The sequence below is a fragment of the Oxyura jamaicensis genome, chromosome 5 (genome assembly GCF_011077185.1).
Source record: "Oxyura jamaicensis isolate SHBP4307 breed ruddy duck chromosome 5, BPBGC_Ojam_1.0, whole genome shotgun sequence".
Taxonomy (NCBI): Eukaryota; Metazoa; Chordata; class Aves; order Anseriformes; family Anatidae; genus Oxyura; species Oxyura jamaicensis.
The window spans coordinates 47,342,811-47,363,063 of NC_048897.1; the positions used below are offsets into that span (position 1 = coordinate 47,342,811).

At 38.5% G+C, this 20,253-nt stretch overlaps 1 protein-coding gene and 1 non-coding gene across 7 annotated transcripts in view; one reads left to right on the forward strand and one right to left on the reverse strand.

The window, feature by feature from the left end:
• SYNE2 (spectrin repeat containing nuclear envelope protein 2) overlaps positions 1 to 20,253 on the reverse strand; it is a 187,877-nt gene that overhangs the window by 115,511 nt on the left and 52,113 nt on the right. For all 6 annotated transcript variants that reach the window (XM_035326791.1, XM_035326789.1, XM_035326790.1 and 3 more), the window contains exons 27-43: positions 19,985 to 20,142; positions 19,373 to 19,520; positions 17,343 to 17,941; positions 16,291 to 16,470; positions 15,806 to 15,956; positions 13,512 to 13,670; positions 12,665 to 12,826; positions 10,352 to 10,453; positions 8,842 to 9,042; positions 7,850 to 8,015; positions 7,134 to 7,246; positions 5,874 to 6,076; positions 5,356 to 5,475; positions 4,979 to 5,267; positions 3,969 to 4,138; positions 1,200 to 1,509; positions 285 to 449 (exon numbers count right to left, since the gene is read on the reverse strand). In XM_035326791.1, coding sequence (XP_035182682.1) covers positions 285 to 449; positions 1,200 to 1,509; positions 3,969 to 4,138; positions 4,979 to 5,267; positions 5,356 to 5,475; positions 5,874 to 6,076; positions 7,134 to 7,246; positions 7,850 to 8,015; positions 8,842 to 9,042; positions 10,352 to 10,453; positions 12,665 to 12,826; positions 13,512 to 13,670; positions 15,806 to 15,956; positions 16,291 to 16,470; positions 17,343 to 17,941; positions 19,373 to 19,520; positions 19,985 to 20,142 — 3,396 coding nt within the window. The remainder of the gene's footprint in view (positions 1 to 284; positions 450 to 1,199; positions 1,510 to 3,968; positions 4,139 to 4,978; positions 5,268 to 5,355; positions 5,476 to 5,873; positions 6,077 to 7,133; positions 7,247 to 7,849; positions 8,016 to 8,841; positions 9,043 to 10,351; positions 10,454 to 12,664; positions 12,827 to 13,511; positions 13,671 to 15,805; positions 15,957 to 16,290; positions 16,471 to 17,342; positions 17,942 to 19,372; positions 19,521 to 19,984; positions 20,143 to 20,253) is intronic.
• On the forward strand, positions 6,141 to 6,223 carry TRNAL-CAG. Its single transcript has one exon. It is a non-coding gene; the product is annotated as a tRNA-Leu (tRNA).

Sequence of the window (20,253 nt, forward strand, 5' to 3'; positions counted from 1 at the left end):
CAATGCATTAAGGATACTTCTTAAAATTTGATGAAGTCTGTATGCTTGAGTTGAGGACATTTCTACCTTCAGTTCAATTAACAGTAAAGGTCCACTAAGTTCATTAAGAGTGGTTTCAGGCCTACAATTATCTTTATAAAAGGATCACAACATATACTTTATATAAGTGTTTCTTAGTTCTTCACTTTGACACAGGCAGCTTTTCTCTTTTATATATCCGATTATTTCTACAAGCTCCCAGGGCACAGACCCAATTTCTCCATGATGCAAAACCTGCAACATACCTGTGATTTCAACTGCTTGTGCTCAGAGGATGGTTGTTCCATTGCTGGACTTCCACAATCAGCAAGCTTTTCAGAGAGAGTTTTTAGCTCAGTGCTCAAGCCTGTCAGCATATCCTGAAACTGCTGGTGCTCTTGAACATGTCTTTCCAATGTCTGCACTGTGGTCTAGAAACCAAGGAGTTAAAGGGATTACTCCACTGTTAACTCACACAAATATAACATCCACAGACTGACAGATCTTTTCCAGGACATCATCAGTGCAAAACACTTGCTTGTTTCCCATAAAATATCCAGTTAACCATGGCTGCACAAATGTCTTCCCTTCTTCCCAGCATACCATGGACTTCACCATGAACAAAATCCTCATTAGTAGCAAGAAGGAGTTCACATTCTGTAAGAATATACTTGTAAAAGGGACATTTCCCATCCAAAATGGATGAAAAATTAGATGCAGAATATCACAATGGGTGTAAAGGCAGTTTACTGGTCCTAAACTGGGTGGAACCAATAAAAAACAACATGCAAGAAAAGTAATTCATCCCTCCAAAAGGAAAAAAAAATAAATCCTGTGGCTTGGAGAACACAGGAACAAATGCTTCATATTAAAGCTATCTAAATCTGTTTATACAGGTGTAAATTATTATTCTTCACACTTACCTTGCTCTCATTTGATTTAAACATTTAAGCTTCTCCAAAGCACATGACAGTGAAAAATATGAACTTCTGGTTCTCTTTTTCCCATGGTAGGGAGGAGAGAGAGATAGAGGAATTCCCATCCCTTTTACAAAGGAACTTTCACCACTCCTAGTTTTACCCATAAACTTGCCAGTTGAATGAGACTACAGGCAAACAGTGAGAACTGCAATCAAACAGACATTTTACACAAACATTCTCATAAGAGAGTGAGGTTCCAACCTGTAGCTGGCTGAGCAGATTTTCATGTTGGTGTTTTAATTCCAACCACGATTCCTCTGTGAAGTAGGGATTCTCAGTGCAGCTCTGTAGGTGATCCTGGCTTTCCAATTCATTAAATTGGGAAGTTAAATCTTCTGCTTTCTGCAGGAGATGGGCATAGCTTGTCAACTGAGCTTGCTTCTCCTGCAAACCAGGCTGAAGGGCAAAACCCATCTCTTGTTGCTCTTTCTTCAGTTCATTCAGAGCCAGTCTCAGACTTTCTTTGCTTTGCTCATATTGCTCCCTGGTGAGCTGAAGTTGCTCTTGAGGGCTAAGAAAAAATATTGGTTTTAGTAGTATTAAAAATGTTGCATTCATTACCTAAAAAAATGTCAAATTGTGAGCAGTCAACAATTAGAATGAACACCAGCATGCTGAATACTCTGCTTTTGGTTTAAAATTAATGACCTGCTTTAGACTGGAACTTTCAAGGGGATGAAAATGAAGGACACTTAAGTTAGTGTTGCTGAACTGGACTTAAATGCAGGACAAGTGACTAACTCTCAGATATGCCTTAAATCTCAACCTATAAACCTATAGTTTCTAGCATCTGAGATGTGACGCTAATGCTCTGTGTTTTCAGGTTTTCATTGCAGCAGCAGTTCTGTTTCAGAACTACAGCATGACTACAAATCTGTTTCCCTGAAGAACTTTTTAAGATAGCCTCCTGAAAGGGAATGTTCTGGAGTGAAACTTTGATGTGGTATAGACGGGGGTGATGGGGGAGTGGTGGTGAGAGCGTTTCAAATATACACAGAACAAAGCCAGCATGTGCAATATGAGTTGTGTTATCACAATCCAGTGCCTGCTTTGCTGATCTTGACATTAGATTTTGATTTGTTTGCTTTATAAACATGCCCACTGATTCACTGAAGGTGAACAGGTTGCGTTTGTTCACAGGAAATATGCAACTATAATTAGTGAGACTAAAGGCCATTAAGTAACATTTGTACCTTCACATTTAGTGATGAAGTTCCAATACTTTCCAGATGGAACTTAAATGCCAACATTTGAAAATACAATCCCACACAAACAAATCCAAATAAATACAGTCTGGTTATAACTCTATGAAGTACAGCAGGGAAAAAAGAGAGAAGTAAAGCTTAAATCTCCTCAAGATTTGTATTTTTGGCAAATGACAAATAAAACATAGCCTCACATACATTAAGCACTCTTGCCCTAGGTTCCCTATTCCAGCTTCACACTGCTGGATGCATCAGGTGTGGTGTATCACATCTGCTATTCACAGATCTAATGCTGCAAGGTCCTGAGTATCTCTTCAGGTGTGCTGAGCACCTCATTTCCTGTCTTCAATGTGCTGTGAAGAGGGTGCTCTGTGTCCTGTTATTTGGATTCAATATAGCCAGTGCTCTTTCTTTCTGAGCGCCGCTTGTACTGCTTGCATTGAGTGCTCAGTAATAAGAGAAGGCAACTGAATATTCTCAGAAGTACTTATTTTTAATAATTCCTCCCCTGGACATTTTTAAAAAGTATACAGTAGGTCTACGCTGGCTTCCATTGATCCCAACAGCAAATTTCCCAGTGATTTTACTGAACTATGGTAACATTGAAGGACATTACAACAGACAAACATCTTGAAACTGTCCTCATCTGCAAAAGGAGACTTTACTTTATATTTTCACCACACACCCGGACATGTTTTAAACAATCAATGTGTCTACCAGACACAGTTATGACAGTGCCACAGACACTAAAGTGCCTTTACTGACCAACCTATGAACAGACCTTGACAGAGAGCAATTTGTGCCAGTGCCTCACCACCATCACTGTAAAGAATTTCTTCCTTAAAAAACATGACAAAATTAATATGGAAAAAGCAGTTAGTTGCTTGCCTTCTCTAAGTCTAAATGCAATGGTTAATAGATGCATTTTAAATTTCCAAAGTACTCCCCTGAAAATAACTGCATAATGTGAGAGGTCTGTACTTATCTTAATTAAAGAGAACAAAGCTGTGCAATCCATGGTGGCCTGACATATACAATTAGTGCCTGAGTTCAATTAGTCTCCAACTGCTATAACTGTCTTATCAGAGCTCATGATAGGACTGTCAGGGGTTTTTATTAGTATCTTGCATGACTGATGCATTTATACCATCTTGTAAAAGGCTGTTGTTCCTTCAGTATTCATTTCAGGTATAAGGTTACTTATACATTGAACGCTTGAAATTCACTGGTTTGGAAATCAACCAATTCTCAGCGGCTGAAAATTAATACCAGAGTTTTCAATGAAGGATCCACAAATGTGATGCTCAAAGCAGAGTTTATTTCATAACTTGAAGTTTACCATTAGCTTAACTTTTGTAAAGAGGCTTTTTCAAGTTAGAAATGTGAACGTGAAAGAGAACTTCTTAAAAGTAGCATGAACAAGTACTTTAACTCTGTAGCTATCTTCAGGAAATAAAAAATAAAAAATAAATAAAAAAAAAAAGAAAGGGCCACCACAGCAGTTAAATCAGAAAGGAATCTGAGCCAAGCTGGGCAGACCTCATCAGCTGTCCTGCTACTCCCCTCACACATCTTGGCTAAACCCATAAGGCTGTTCAATCCAAACTGCAACTTGCTCCTCTAGAATACTAAAGCACAAGGACTTTTGTAGGTGTCTTGTTCTGCCCGCAAAGAACAGAAATTCAACGCAAATGGTGCACAAAGAAGAAAAGAAAATTAGTATAGCAATGTGATCCATGCCACCCCTTGGCAAATTCCACATTACCTTCTATATTCAGTGGCTAACTGACAGGTGCTTTCCCACTGGTTCTTGAGCTCAGATATAGTCTGCTGAACCTCTGGCTTCTTAATTTTCTCATTTCTCATTAACGTTTCTCCTAGAGCTACCATGCTCTGTATTTTGACATCTCCTGCATTTTTGAGAGCTGTAATTTCCTGTATTAGACAAGAAGCAGAAGCAGTAGCAGTACAAATAAAACTATTTTTGGTTACAGAATAAAAGGTATTACCAATGAAGTCTTTCATTCTTTGTATACCACTGTTCAAGAAAAAAGAATTCTCCTTCCAGTATATCACATAGCCAATATATAAACAGTTAGATCATCTGATTTTAGAAAATTTGGGATAATGAAGCTGAGTTTTAATAATTATTTTCTACTCAATAAAACAAAATAACTATCAGGCGAACACAATAGAAGAATAGTTCCAAATCTTAAGAAAACATATTTGTCACAATATTACCCCTTCCACAGAAAGAAACATGTAAATCAGCGCAGCCAAACTTCTGGGTACTTTGTTAGGAGAACTAACTCATTGGAGGGAGGAGACAGCAGAGAGGATGTAGGGGCCTGAGAGACCCACCCAGACAGTGCAGGAGCCCAGCCCTAGAACACTGGAACACACTCAAGAATCCACACATTCTGGGGAGGCTCTCCAGGTGCCCCAGCTACACTACTGAGCTCCCTCTCCACCTCTGGAGTAGTTTGTGATGGGAAAATGCATGGCCACAAGCACCCTTCCCTGGGCTATGAGTTCAGTATTGCTCCACCCAGAGGTGCAGCAGAAAATCTCCTCATATGTGCTTAATTAACTATGCAAAACAAGCAAACAAAAATCAACAACAAAAAACAACAATTAAACATTTACCCCAGACACACACCAAACAAGCCACAAAACCACAACCAATCGCAGTATCCTTCAGAACGTACTGACTCATCAAGCATTGCTCTGATGAGTGAGCTGTGCAGTGCAATAAAAATATATTTAACACAATACCTTTATCTGATTACTTCTTTCGTCTGGTGGCAACTCACTGCCCTGTGAACTCAGGCTATTAACGGCCTTCTCAAGCCTTTTGATCCAGCTAGACATATCCTGGGCAAGCTCTTCGAAATTTTGTCTTTCCACTGGAAGTCCCTGAGAATTCCCTGCCATTTCGCTTACACTGGTCACTAGTGTATGATATCTACTAATAAGACCAGTCGTTTCTGAAATGGTTCCATCTTCTGTCAGCCCAGCCTCCCTCAAGGAATTTGCTAGCTGAGCCAAGGAGTCAAATTCTTCTCTGAAAAAAAAACACAAATGAACAAACATCTATTTCTTGTAACAACACGGAACAATCTTCTTTAGGCAGAGCCCAAAGACAATGGTACCTTTGCATCAACAATGTTTTATACAAGTCTTCAAGTTTTGTCTCATCTTTTTCAATCTCTTGTAGTTTTTCCTCCTGAGTGATGAGCCATTCTTCCAAGACAGTGCTGCTTTCTTCAAGGCTAAAAAGAGAATAAACACAAGTGCAGGTCAAAATGAGAGGCATTGCATGAGTAAAACCTGCTGACAACAATATTTTGCTGAAAAAGTAACCTAAATATCAAGCACATGATCAAACTTCTACTTAAAGCTTATGGATAGTTTTAAGTATCCTGGTTCATGTCACTGACACACAAACACGTGTTCCTAGGAAACACGTAAGCATATGATCCTACGTAATACTGATCCTGCTATGAAGAGAAACGACACTGGAAACATACAACAAAACACTCACTAACCTTTATTAAAATATCACCTTTAATATAAAGCAGGATTGTTTGCTGTTCACTGTGGCTATTTAATAATGAATCATTTTATATCATTTGTGATTAAAATGCCAGAATTGACGTTAGTTCCATACCTTCTGAGCTGCTGGAGAGATGCACCAAGTTCCTTTTCCTGTTTCTGACATTTGGATATCAATCTTTGTAGTTCTGCTTCTTGATCTCTCACACGGTTGTTAAGCTGGTTGATGCTCGCTTTGGGCAAATAATGCTTCACTTTATTCAGTAAAGTCTTAACCTCTTGGATATCTCTGTCTTTGCCTTCAGAAGTTAAGAAGTGCTGAATAAGAGCACAAACACAACACGCATTTGTGAAATTTGCTGCTGTGTAACAGAAGAGCACTGTCAGGATGGCCGAGCGGTCTAAGGCGCTGCGTTCAGGTCGCAGTCTCCTCTGGAGGCGTGGGTTCAAATCCCACTTCTGACAACCAGCTATTTTGTCACTCAGAGGGTGATGAGGCACTGGAAGAGGCTGCCCAGCGAAGCTGAGGATGCCCCATCCCTGGAAGTTCTCAAGGCCAGACTGGATGGGGCTTTGGGCAACCCGATCTAGTGAAAGATGTCTCTCCAGGGGTGTTGGATTAGGTGATCTTTAATGGTCCCTTCTGACCCAAACCATTTTATGACTCTATGATATTTAGGAGCTTTTGACCCCTGTTATCTCCACCGACTTTTCTACAGCAATTCCAGTTTCTGGACAGGACTATATGTTAATTTATAGTTTGCTGGTTATTCTACATGCAAATGAAAAGTTGTTGTTTGCAAAATAAGGAAAAAGTAATGAAGACAATTTGATCTTTTTTCTCTACAGCACAAAACCACAGAGAAATAGAGAAAAACAGTCTTCCAATCTATTACTGACATCACTGTTTCTCCTACTAAACTGTGATTACTTCTCACAGATGTGGTGGCCTTTCTATCTGTTGTCTGCTGATTCTATTTGCGTTAAGAGTGAAAATCTGGCTACAACTAAGTGAATGCAAATTTTTCACATTTGAATCCAGTGGGGGGTTGAAATTTCATTTTAATCTCTACACATTTGACGTTCTGCATATTTGCACACTGAAGAATGTGTCAGGGTCCATTTACTTTTACTAACTACCGTCCCGTCTCTTACTTGCCCAAATATGCTCTGAACTTGAACACTGATATTTAATTTTAACTCAGTTTTATTTTCATTCCACTTATTGTCCTTATGCGTTATGTTACGTTAAATGCTCTTTCAGCCTCGAGTTACAAACTACAGTACGCGAATTCACTCCCAATAGTCTTCTGTATAAAAAAGTAAAATTTCAGGAAGAACCAGCTTTAGAAATCACAACATTTTAATAGTTTACCTTTAGCCTCTGCTGTCTTTCTTCCAGCTCCTGTTTTGTTTCTGAGGGATCAAAGCAGTCCTTCAAAGACAGCTGAGTGCTGCTGAACCAGTCATTAAAATTCTTGCACTGACCTGGAAAAAGATACATTCCAATTTTCTTCATTAATTGTATTATGTAAAAGAAAATCCCTATTTAACATGAACATTTCAGAAAATTTGTAATTACATTTATTTATTTCAGTAAACAAGGCCTGGAATAGCATATTACCAATTTTTCTCATTTCTACACACACAAATAATATTCAAAACCTATCTGAAGATAAGATTACCTTTGGGCCTACTTTTAAACTGGCACAATACTGTGGCTGCATAAAACAAAAAGTAATTAATAATGCTATTTAATCACATATCTAAAATTAAATAAACATAATTGGAAAAAATGAAGAAGTTTGGTTTTTTGTATTTTTAAAACTGTTTTTATATTAATTCCTGAATGATATTTTATACTTCTTTTATCCGTTTTTTAAATGTAAAAATAAGAAATAAAATACTTTGGATTTAGATCAAGTGATTTGTTAGAAAAAAAGCCATTTTTATCCAAATCTTCACCTTGTTTTTCAGCAGTAAATTTGTTTGTGATACTAAACCAAAAATCAATTAACTTTATGACAAAACTGATTCAGACGGTACCTACAAACCTAGAAAGCTACATAAATGTGAAATGTGTTTGCTTACGATTCAAAACACCGATGAAATGGTCTTGAAACACATCTTTCTTCTTATTAAACAAATCAGTGACACATTTAAGCTGCTTATTTAATTCATCCACATCAGGGCAATCCGTCTCTTCCTGGAGTAATGTCACATGGTGTTTTTGTTGTAGAATTTTCTGATATATCTCCTATTTTTTTTTAAAAAAAGACATTTGTTAAAAAGAAAAATCTGAAGTGCAAGTAGAAGTTTACTATACAGGGCTGCTTCAGTACCAATCAGAGTTTTGTCCTTCCTATATCTCAAAATGATTTCTTACAAGAATATTGATGTTAAGAAAGCAATCAATAGGTAGAAATAAGCACTGAACTCTCCTTAAGCAGCGTGCATACAACTCTGCATATGCAATCACACATTCACATATATTTTGACATCACACATAATAGATATGTGAAGGGCACAATAATACCGTATGTTCCAGGGAAGCTGGGAGAATTAATTAAAAACTCTTTCTTTCTTCCAGTACCTGTGATTTCACTGCCCCAAACATTAGCGGTCTGATACATTCACTGCTCAATAGGACATGAAAATTTTGACAGCTGTGAACCTCCAAGCACAAAGCAGCTCTTTCTTCACCTCTCCCCTGGTGTAGAGGATGGAAAGTTGGCTTAAATTGCCTACGGGGAGCTCTCCTGGCAGGCAGGCTCAGGTGGCACAAAGACAACTGTATATTACCCAGTCTTGGCAGAGACACAGGCCAGTACCCCACCATCCTGGGTGGTATACTGTTGTTATATCTACCACTAACCACTTTCAGTAGCTGCAAAGATTAACTACATATGATAACATCCATTGAAAACAGGCTTTTCTTTTGGCAGCTTTAGGAAATATTCAAGTGAAGCTCTTTACTTCATTTATTCTAGAAGCTTACCAAGTGTACAGACACTTATGAAGACATGCCCAGGGTAGAAATAATTAACAAAATTATAAAAGATGCTTAACTTATGGTACATTACCTCTAATTTAGTAAAGATCTCTAAGGTGTCAGAAGGAGATAGTGCTTTTAAAAGTGATTCAGTCATTCCAATCTGTGTCTTGGCCAGATCGAGGTCACCTTTTAGCTCTGCTGTATTCACAGCAAGTTCACTGGTAGGCTGCTTCATTGACAAAAGGTCTTTTATTAACTCCATCTTTTGCACAACAGATGACCTGATAACCTTAAAATTGGAAATAAACAAATGTCAGAAATTGTATTGGATTGATTTACTATCATGCTGTAGAACTGCATGACAGACATAAAAAGCAATGAAATGATCTCAAGTCCAGACACTTCAATCACAGTTTATTCCAGTTACTTTCCTTCCCACTCCACTAACTGAAAGGTAATTAATATTTAACCCCTGCTTTTCTGAGGAAGAATGATCTGTTCATCTTCATTAGTGATGCATTTACTGATGCTGCTTTACTAACAAATTTATTTGTCAGTCTACTATAGTGTCTGTCTACTCTCAGCTGGATAAAAACCTTATATGCCCTTCAGTCACCAGGGGAAAGAGAGTCCAGGCTCCTCTCTACAACACGCCTTCCTGCAGAGATCCAACTGGGGCAAGTTCCCCACCCTGACCCCAAAACCAGGGAAGGAGAGCAGAGGCAGGAACTTTGGCTCAAGACTAGTCACTAAGGAGCAACGTATCCATAACCTTATTCTGAAGTGTTCTGCGGATTTGCATGAGACAACAACTCAATGGGATTGTGGCCACATGCTGAAAAACCACCCTAGGTCGCTGAGGGTGTCTGGTGCTCCCCAGAAGCATAGCTTGCACAGCATGGGGTTGCTGAGTCTGTTTCTAAGCTATTTTGATCACTTTAATCAATGAAACTCCTCTGACTTTGTTGAGGATAAGCACATAAATAGCCAAACCAGGTCAAGCTCAAGATGCATCTGACAGACACCATGAGCAGAAGCTTGTGCAACTGGGATAGGATCAAGGTATGCTCAAACAATGGAGAAGGACTTTGGTTTGTGAAGTCAACAGAAAAAGATGAAGATTTCCTTGTGATATCCCAAAGGAAAACACCATATTAAACACCATTCTGTGTAAATAGCTACATACTACCAAGCCACGTTAAGCCATGTCCAGGTAAAGGTACAGTTTAAAATGCACCAGCAGTATGCTCAGTTGCTGGGATCCCCTGAGGGATGACAAAGTCCCTTTGTGCCTTGCTCGATAATGAAAGGCCAGATATTGGCATCTTCAGGCAGGACTGCAGAACAGCTGGGTCAGGTCTGAGCCCTGATAAGGCACATGACAGAGAGAAGCCTTTTTGCTTAAAATGACAGGTTTGGTTCTGACAGCTTGAGAAAGACATCAAATGAAGTGCCAGTGCTAACAGCCAACAAAATATCTGCAAATATCTTTAGGTAGATTTAAGTCAAACAAAGAAATTATTGTGGCAAAGATGATGCTAGAAGAAGGGCTTTTAGTCATGAGCACCAGCATCTTGGCTGTAAAAGCTTCTTCCCACCTGTAGCTCCAGTGGAGGTTCATTACTATTCAGAAGTTCTTCTATCTCGGCCACTGTGTTGTCAAATTTCTGGAGTTTCTGCTCTTGGGCTCGTAAGCATGCCTAATAGTGGAAAAAACACATCTGTACTTTTTTTTGCTTTCTCTCAAATTAAATTTCCATGTTTCTTTATTTTGTATTTATTTATTACTTCTTAAAAAGGCGTAACATATCCTAAAATATTCTCAAATATCATATACAAGTCAAGAATTGGCATCCTGATGATACATTTTGGTAGCAATGTGATAAAACACAACACTTCCTGTACATGCTTTTTTAAAGTAAATCCCTTTGTATATAAAGACATCTACTCATCAGAATACTTTTGGAACAAGCCAATAATGTGCGAGTCAAATACCAGCTTCAACTTATGAAACAGGATATGTCAAAAACAGTCACACTGTCTCAGACTCCCAAGTCAAGTTTCCAAATTCCCTCAGGACAAAATATTTCTTTGCAATCTCTACAGAAGGAATCCTCAACACCCGTTCAGCCACTGCAGCCCTTAAAAGAGCTCCCATTTCCATATTGGCAACAGAGGAAAGCAGGACTTCTTTCATGTTACTTATGCTGAATCTATCCCTAAATATACAGTCAAATAATTCATTACTCATTTTTTTTGTGATACATTTCTTGAAAGCACATGCACCTGTGCTATGCTGAGTGGTCACAAAGGACCCTGGGTTTCAACCCTATGTAATGTGATACATATGGCAGCAGCTGGGGTTGCATTAATGTTAATTAACATTAACATTACTGTTATGTTTCAGGACCCATATTAATGTTTCAGATTAATGAAGCTAACCCCACCTAACCCTGACCCCCACTGGAAACCTTAATCATTTTACAAAAGTACAAATACACTGAACTCAGTTTTCTCTCCTATTCCACTTTTAGAGTAGCTCATGGGAAACAGTTTCTCTCTCCTTTACCCTTGCTCTCCCTCTCTTTTGTGAATTATTCTCTTGCATAGGAACAGCAGAGTAACTCTGTCCCAGTCAAAACCCCAAACCATGACATCTTAGCACAGCCACCTCCAGCGCAGCCTCTCCTGAGCACCACTAGACAAGGACATGGTCACATCATTGTGGGCCTCAACAGTTTCTAGGTAACAAAATGGCTTTTAAGATGCAGTCACCAGCTAGTGCATTTTTAGTGTAGCCCTCAGGGACCTGAACTACCCCAAGTCAACTCTAACAATACAGTGGTAAAGAAAATAATAATGTGATAAAATATCCACCTCTACGCAGCACGTATGCTACTGTTTCACTGGGAATATCTATATAAAAAGAACACATTGCCTTTTTATTGCTCTGCAAATTAAAACAAATGAACAAATAGAAGCAGCAGTAATGCTGCAAATAAGCGTAAGGAAAACCAGGGCATTTGTAGCATGTAAACACTGAGAAAAAGCTGCCTGCATAATTTCAAACCAGTAAATATTCACCCCTGTATATGAGGTTCTTCAATGGCACAGAACTAGATCATGTATTTCTACACCCAACTGCACCCCTACTCATAGAGTTAATGCTATAACCCATGTGGAAGAGGCATGGGCAGGTCTTGCAGGCTCCACTGATGTCTGCCCACGTGCAGCCCCGGTGACCCTTAGCAGCCAGCAACTATTTTAGGGTAACGTTAAGTTACACCGGGAAACATAGCAAGACAAGGATCCCACAGGCAAATAAGCCACATCTGCAAACTTTTCTTGACCTGTGCATTGCCCAGACGTTTCCAAGGCTCCAGTATCTTCACTGACAGATAATTTCTAACTAGAAAACTAATCATTAACCTATATACACTCTTTTCTTTCTTTTCCATGTACAAGGAAATATGTGCACCACTGTATTTAGACTACAAGGTTTCCAAGCCTTCTCTTTGCTTTATGTTTGTACAGTACAAAGGGATGAGGGCTCTTTTGTGACATAAAGCAGCATTTGTAGTGCTGCATTAATTATACAAAAATAATAGCAATATATGGATATACAAAAATATCTGTGGATATACAAACTAATTTGTGATATTTGTGGATATACAAAATGATTTTGTATATCCACAGAGCTTGTATATGCTCTATTTATTAGTTTCCAAGACCTGTATCCCCTGCACATTTTGCAATACCTTCAGTGAAACTGTCCAGGCAGATACAATTGCAAATGCTATGACTTCCTCTGCTTTTGCACTGCTGATATTTCTTTGTGGTCTGCATGCTTATAGTCAGAAGTCCATACCACTATATATGAGCTCAGGGTAAAGAATTTCCATTCAAATTACCTTTAACTGTGTAAGGTCCTCTTCAGTCAAACAATGGTCTTCGATGTTCTTAAGTTCTGCATTTGCCCAAGCATCGATTGTGCCAGATAAATTAAGAAGTTTGTCCCACAAAGCCTGAGCTCTTCCCAGATTATCACAGTAGTTTTCAGTCTTTTCATTGATCTACCAAGAGAAAACACAGAAAACGCACACAGATTTCAAAAATGTTAAGTTACAGTGTAAAAACAAAAGCAGCGTAATATAATCTGAGCAAGATGAAACCACCCCCATAAACAACAAGTGCGGCAAGGGAAAAAATCTCATGTGTCTTCACGGCAAACTGGTCATGGAGAAGATATTTAAATCCTAGCTACACATGTCGCTAAACACACCAATCACAACGGCAGCTTGCCAGTTTTAAGGCAGGTTTAGGAAGGAGCCTTGTTCATTAATGTTTATCTACTTTCAGTAAATACCATCTAATCTCAGTACTGATGCACCACTTACATCAACTATGGCAAACATTTCTCACCAATAGCACCAGCACTGTAATTCTCTCGATTGTCTCCAAAGTCTAAATACACTGAAGTTATTATGGAAGCTTACAGATTCATGCAGAAAGCAAAATACTGCCTTTCTGCATCTCTCAGATTTATTGTTAAGAGTGCCAATGATATAAACTACCTGACACATCAAAAGCATCACACCAATAGCCACTTGTAAGCTTTGCTCTGGTAAACACTTGGATTTCTCTCTTAAGAATCTACCATATTGTACTTAATTTATTCCAAATATTACACATGAGTCAGAATTAATTACTATAATGCGTAACAGATAAGACCACCCTGATAATTTGCTTTTTACATACATCCAGCCATCTGTCCACAATGATGTTAGCCTCATTCTCAAACGGAGGCTCCTCAAAGCTTCTCATTTTATTGAGCTGGAATTGAAGGTTTTTGCAGATCTGATTTATTTTGTCTACATCTTCAGAGTGATCATGAAATTCCTCTTTTGCCTCTTCAATCTGTGAAAAAGACCGACTGGATATTTACAAGCATGTTTACTTAAAACAGTTTCTTCAGTAAAACATTGTAAAGTGATGTGCTATTCTTTTTAGTTTAGTGAAATAACAGCATTACACACAAAAAAAAAATCATTTTAATGTAATGTGATGAGACTAGGAATGTATTATATTGCTGTCATGCTGATAGGAACAATTCCCTGTTAGAAATCTGTATTGTTCTGTCACTGGCTGAAAAACAGCTTAGTGGGAACTATGGACAATATACTTCTGACTAGAAGATCCAAGACCAGAGTTTGATTTAAAAATAATAATCACAAGATCCAAGGGGACTGTGTATCCATACATAGTACCTCAATTACAAAAATGAACATTGCACAATGTAATAATCATCTGACACATTATTACACCTCTAAAAAGAATATAACCTGGAACTTCAGTGGTTTTGAACTACTTAAAAAAAAAAAAAAAGAGAGAGAGAGAGAGAGCTGAGATCGTACTTAAACGTAGCTATTGTCAAATATGCTACCAACAGAAACAGAAATGTCCTTTTTTTCTATTTTCTAGTTAAGCACTGACTGCTTCTTTGTGCTTGTTTGCAACGTCAGTGTTTACAAACAACATGGAAGCACACTGGAAATGAAACACTGACCTCTAGCGTTAAGCAATTCGATAATAAAAGCTCCCACTTCCCAGGGCCGACAAGCGTCTTCTCATACAGACACCGTCAACCACTGAGATAAGGGGAGGGATGGCACTTACAAACCAGAACAAGGCAGACAATCTTCTCTGTTACTATTATATATAATTGCACAAAACAAATCATCGGTACTCAAGGAGATGTCTGTGCTATGCAGCAGCTCTTGCAGACCGCAATTCTGAGAGTAGTCGTTGCAAAACTCAGGGTGGGGTAGAGGGCAAATGATGCGCAAGACACCAATCCCATTGCCTGAGTATTATGTTTATGCTCCTTAAAGTTAATCACCCATGCACCAGTTGAGAGCAAATGTTCCTGAATGGTATGGTTGATGCCTCATCAGATAGCCTAAAAATGGAATCTGAACAACTTGTCACACAACCCAGCCAGGGAAGGTGAAAACTGTACAGTAATGGCCGCAACGGAGATGCTGCTCTTCCCTAATCCATTAGCTGCGGACACCTATGTCCAGTGGTTGTATTCATGTGGCTAAAGAAGAATGTAGCTGGCAGCCAACTTTTTGTCTGACCAAGAGGTAACTTTTGAAAACGGGAGTGTTCAGCAGTACTTGCTGGTTCAGTCTCATCACCGAATGTATAAGCTACTGTAAATGTTTAACTGTTACCAAAGACAGCATGGACTAGATGTTGTTTACAGAGGCCAAACCTCTTACACAGAAGGTCTGTCTTATAGGTAGGTTTTTAGCAGAGGAAAGGAGGGAAATATGTTATTATGGCTTCTAACCGCAGCACAGTTTGGTCAGCAATCACAGTTACATCAGAGATCCATGTTGCCAACAGAGCCAGCTCAAGGAAGTACTGTATTGACAGCCCACTCAAAACTGTTTTGGCCTCCAGAAGCCCACATCCCAGTGCAGCACCATGCTGGCAATCTCGCTGGCTCTGAGCAAGGTGGCAATGACACGCAGCAATGTACACAAGTTCCAGCCCGGGAAGCATTAGAGCTGCATTACATACTATTTTGGCTTGAAGTGGTACAATGTTTTAAACTATCCATTTAGGAGTGAATGAATTTGCTGCTTTGGTATATTTGCAAACTACACACTAGAAGTAGAAGAAGGAAGAAGGTTTCTAACTAGGTAGAAAATAAAGAACTATTCTAATGAGTATGTGTGAAATAAGTCTTGCTGAGTTCAACGTGTGTTTTTGGTAGGTCAGGATTTCATCTTATTTTGGTAATAGATCAAAACAGATTTTCTATTTTAGATCAAAATCCCCTTAACAAGTCCTTGATTCACTAAGTAAACTTAGATATCAACTTAAAACCAGCGTATGGACCCTAAACGTAGTTTGGAAGCCAAAGTAAAAGCAAGGACTTCACATTTACCCTGAGGCCCAGACATACAAGGTCAACCCTCCACCTGAACACTTAGCTTGTTTGATGTGTTTTTTAAATTTCTCATTAAATGTCTTTTACTCACCTTTGTTATCAGTCTGCTCAAATTCTCTTTCCCCATGTAAGAATTTTGCTGTGAAAGGACAATCTCCAGTTTCTGGATGATGCTGGTCAGACTACTTTTGCAGCTTTGATACTGCTTCAGGAGCTCCAGAGCCCTTGCACACTGCTCCTGACTATTAAAAACAGAGATATACTATTTATTGGCTATGCATAAAGGAGCAGCCTAAGCTTCCTGTCCACTCCCTTCTCCTGTACTCAAACACGTGAGGAGTTTGACTATTCTGTTTGGAAGAAAGTAAATGGGTGGGATAAATTGCACTAGCACAAACTCTGTAACACTGTGTGACACCTGCTGTGGTAAATGGACAGGTTTTTTAGAAACAGAAATGACAGTCACTGTTCTATGCCTCTGATTCATATTTAACAAAGCAAACCTCTTGTACATATTTAACAAAGCAAACCTCTTACTTGTACAATACTATTTTAAAACACAACTTTGCTTCTCACCATTCAGCAAGCAAGAGTTTTGTATCCTCCCATAACCTCTCTGTAACTCTGCACTGCTCATTTGCTTCCTCTGCTTTTTCCTCTTTCATCTGCAGGAGCTTATTAGTGATTTCTCGCATAGATTTCATTTCAACAGCAGCACAATCTAATTCCTTTTCCAATTCCATTAATGATTTTACCCTTTATTAGAAAAAAAAATGAAATACAGACATATTAAAGCAAGTCTTTGATATTTTTTCACCAATGTAATTACTAAGTTCTCTAGAAATTCATCCTGAGCTGCACATACTTACTGTATTAAAGTACACCATAAAAAAATGTAATTTGACACAGTCCTGCTGATGAGTTACACTGACCTAAGAGCTGTTTGAGAAAGTAATCCAAGATCCTAAAGGCCAATAGGATTAGTTTGTTTTAAAATGTTTAAAATTTGTATTAGTTTGTATTAAAATGTTAAGCGCATTCTGGCTATCTTAAAATAAGGTCTAAGAAAGGAAGTTATGCCATAGTGTGTGGGATTTGACAACACACATAAATAAATAAATAAATCACAGCTTAAAAACTCCTTTCCCTTCCTATTTTCCCCACACACAGACAGTTTATTCATCCTTTGTGTGGCTGCAGAGAGCTCCTCTGAAACAGTATCAGAGTGACACAAGTTATGTTAGTGACTTTCTGAGGGTTTGGTAAAATAACACAAAGCTTCTACAACTCAGGGGTTTAGATCACGTCACTGCTCGGCAAGATCTGTCTCCGTTTGAGAATTAGCTTACCAAAAACTAAGATCATAACAATCAACTTCCTTCTATTTCTTCTTCATCAGTGCTGTTTCAAACAAGCACATACATAGTATTTTAAAATAATAAAAACCGGAGAAGGCTTCCTTATTTAGGTTGTAAGGCAGAGAATAAAAGACAAACTCACAATTTTCTTCAGTGCTACAAAGATGTTTTTAGACACATTCAGGTTTCAATGCTCTACCACAAAGGGGTCATAGGCCCTCTGAGTTCACTGAAATTATGCAATTACAAGAGCTTCGAAAAAGAATTCACCTTTGTTGAATCGCTGGAATCGTTGGATCCTTCAAGCCTATTTTGTTAATTCTCTCACGTAGATCCTGAATGTTTTTAAGGAGTTCACTATTCCTTGTGGAAAATATCTTGTATAAATCATTTTCCTCTGTAAGCATCTGATCACTTGATTGACCACAAGTCAGAGTTAGCTCTTCAGATAAATTCAGAACAAGTTTTTCACACCAGGTCTCTCCCCCACACTCAGCATCTTCCAAGCAAATATCAACTGCTTTCAGGCGTTCATCCAAACATTTAGCCTCTTTTGCCATATGAGAAACTTCTTGTGCAGCCTCTCTCAATGCTTTTCCCTGCATTTCAGGTTGACCCGAGGAATCTGTGAGACGTCTCATCGAATTCTGAATCTTCCTCAATGAGGCCATAAAAGCTTCCAGATCTTTAAGGACTGTTTCTCGGATCTGCATTTTATGGCTCATTTCTTCAAGCTGGCTTTGATAATAAAACATAATTTTACTTGCAGCTTGCAGATCTATTGGATTAAATTCATCTCTTGCTGAACTGTCTAGATGCTCCAATTGTTTGCACACTTCAATCTGATTTATTATGGACCTCTGGAGCTCCTGAAATTGAGAGAACCACCAACAGTGTTAGCAAGTGAATGAAAATCTTTATGCTCTATTCAAGCTGAACCTATGACTGAAAAACAAATTATACTGATCCAAATAGAATATATGTATACATTGTTAAAAGAGTAAAAAACATTTTTAAGATTTGGGTGTTTGGAATTTTCATTGCAATTCAGGACTGCGGGAGATCTAGCTATGAAAACAACATTAAAAGCAATCGAGTTTACTAAATCTGGATCATTACGCCTATACATTCAATTAGCCATTTGCTAAGAGATAATATCATATTACGAACACAGACATAAGCCACTACAAGGCAATCAGATTAAGGCAGAATGACTTTGTCATGGAAATACAGTAAATATGCTAAATGGGGTAGTTGAGAAAGAAAAACATTTTTTGTAGTCTGGATATTGGTGGAGCAGGGGGTAAAAAAGAAAAATCAAATAAAATGGTATTCCACAGACAAGGAATATGATCTGCACTATAAAAAAACACAATTCTCTTGCCAGCAACCTCAAAAACAGGAGAAAAAGATTATGAGAGTCCTGGGATTGAAACCAGCAAGCTACCATAGTGGATGGCTACTTCTGCCACCTCTTAAGTTCTTTTTTTGCGATATTCTTGGAGGAGACTTACACACATGTAAAAATCTCTCAGTGAAGCCTGCACACTATCTGGTTAAAGAATTACGCAGCCCTCAGGCAAACAGCAGTACATCAGCGTTGTGAAACTTAGAAGTGCAGTGCTAGGAAAAAATGCAGGACGCTTCCAGGCAAAAAGAGTCATTTCAGACAAAGAGTGCACATGCACTCTGCCCAAGAGCTTGAGAGACCTAAACCCTACTCAGCTTGAGAGCCAAGGGCAGACAAACACAAACTTTCAGTTTGTGTAGCAGTCCACGTGTTAAGCAGGGACAGAATATCAGGAAAAAAACAACATCCACTCTGCCTAGTAGACAGGCCAGAGTCTAGGCACAAGATAATGATAACAGCAGAATAAATTATTGCATACATGCAGACCTTCCAAAGCCATCCTGAGGCATGCTCAGATCCCTCAACAGATGTGACACAAGGCAGCTTAGTTTAGCTCACTAGTTAACACTGCATTATTTATATCACTCCACAAAGTGACAGGTGGGAACAGCATAAATCTGTAACGAAGAAAAGTCCTAACCTAAGATGAAATATTCACGGCTACACTTTTTACAGTGGAGACTATCAAGGGTGCCCGCCTGACTCTACAGGAGCAATGGAGTTTAAAGTGAATGGATTAAAATGCTGTTAGATGTCAGAAGTTTTAGGAAGTCCTGTGAATTGTTCCGAAGTACTAAGAGAGAAATCCCATGAAGTTCACTAGTTCCTATAGATATTAAGAACTATTCTGGTTAGGGTGTTGTCTCTGCGTCTCTGCCTTTCCCCTTACCTTTAGCTCCCTGTAAGCAAGATCACTATTCATCAGATTAAACTGCTGGATGTCCTTTTTGTTCAGCCGCTGATCTAATTCGTTTAGAAGAATGGATTCGTTTTCTATTGGCAAAACGATTTCCAAAGCAGTCCTTAAAGAGTTCGTTCTACAAGAAACATAAAGAAACACAAACTAGGAAAGCCAGCAAGAAAAGACACTTGACATTTTACAGCACAAAAAGCCATAGATATATTGTAATTGATTGTCTAATTGATCTAATCCTCCTCCTCTGGGGTCAAAGGAGTTTTTCTATTGATTAGTAATAAAAGCAGTGTGAATCCGGGTACATTTAACCAGAAGGTTGAAGGAAATAAAAATAAGCTTGGGAATACTGCACAACAATGTTACAAAGATCTGGCTCTGAATTTCTTGGGGAGATCCACACTATCTGCAAGATATATATGAACCATGTATAATTAAGAAAAAGATTAATTTTATGCAATTTTTTATAAAAAGAGAGAATTTAAAATACACAGATAACTTTCTCTAAACCACACTATTTCCTCCGCAAGCATGCTTCACATACAATGAACTATTCCTTTGCCAATATCACAAAATATTGTTTTATACCTGGTATTTATAATATCCTGAAGTTCTTTCCATTCTCCTTCTAGCTTGCTTCTTGTCTCAGAGATAGCAGCCCTCTCCACTTCATCCACAAGGTTTTCTAAGGTAGATGAGATGTTTCCCAATTGTGTCCAACCAGAAGTGATATCATTCTCTATCACCTAAAAGATATACACAGTTAGTTGAATTAATACGATTCTGCATTTTACAACAGACTGGCCAGTTCATAAAATGACAATCACAAGAGTTTCTGCAGAAAAAGTTGAACGTGT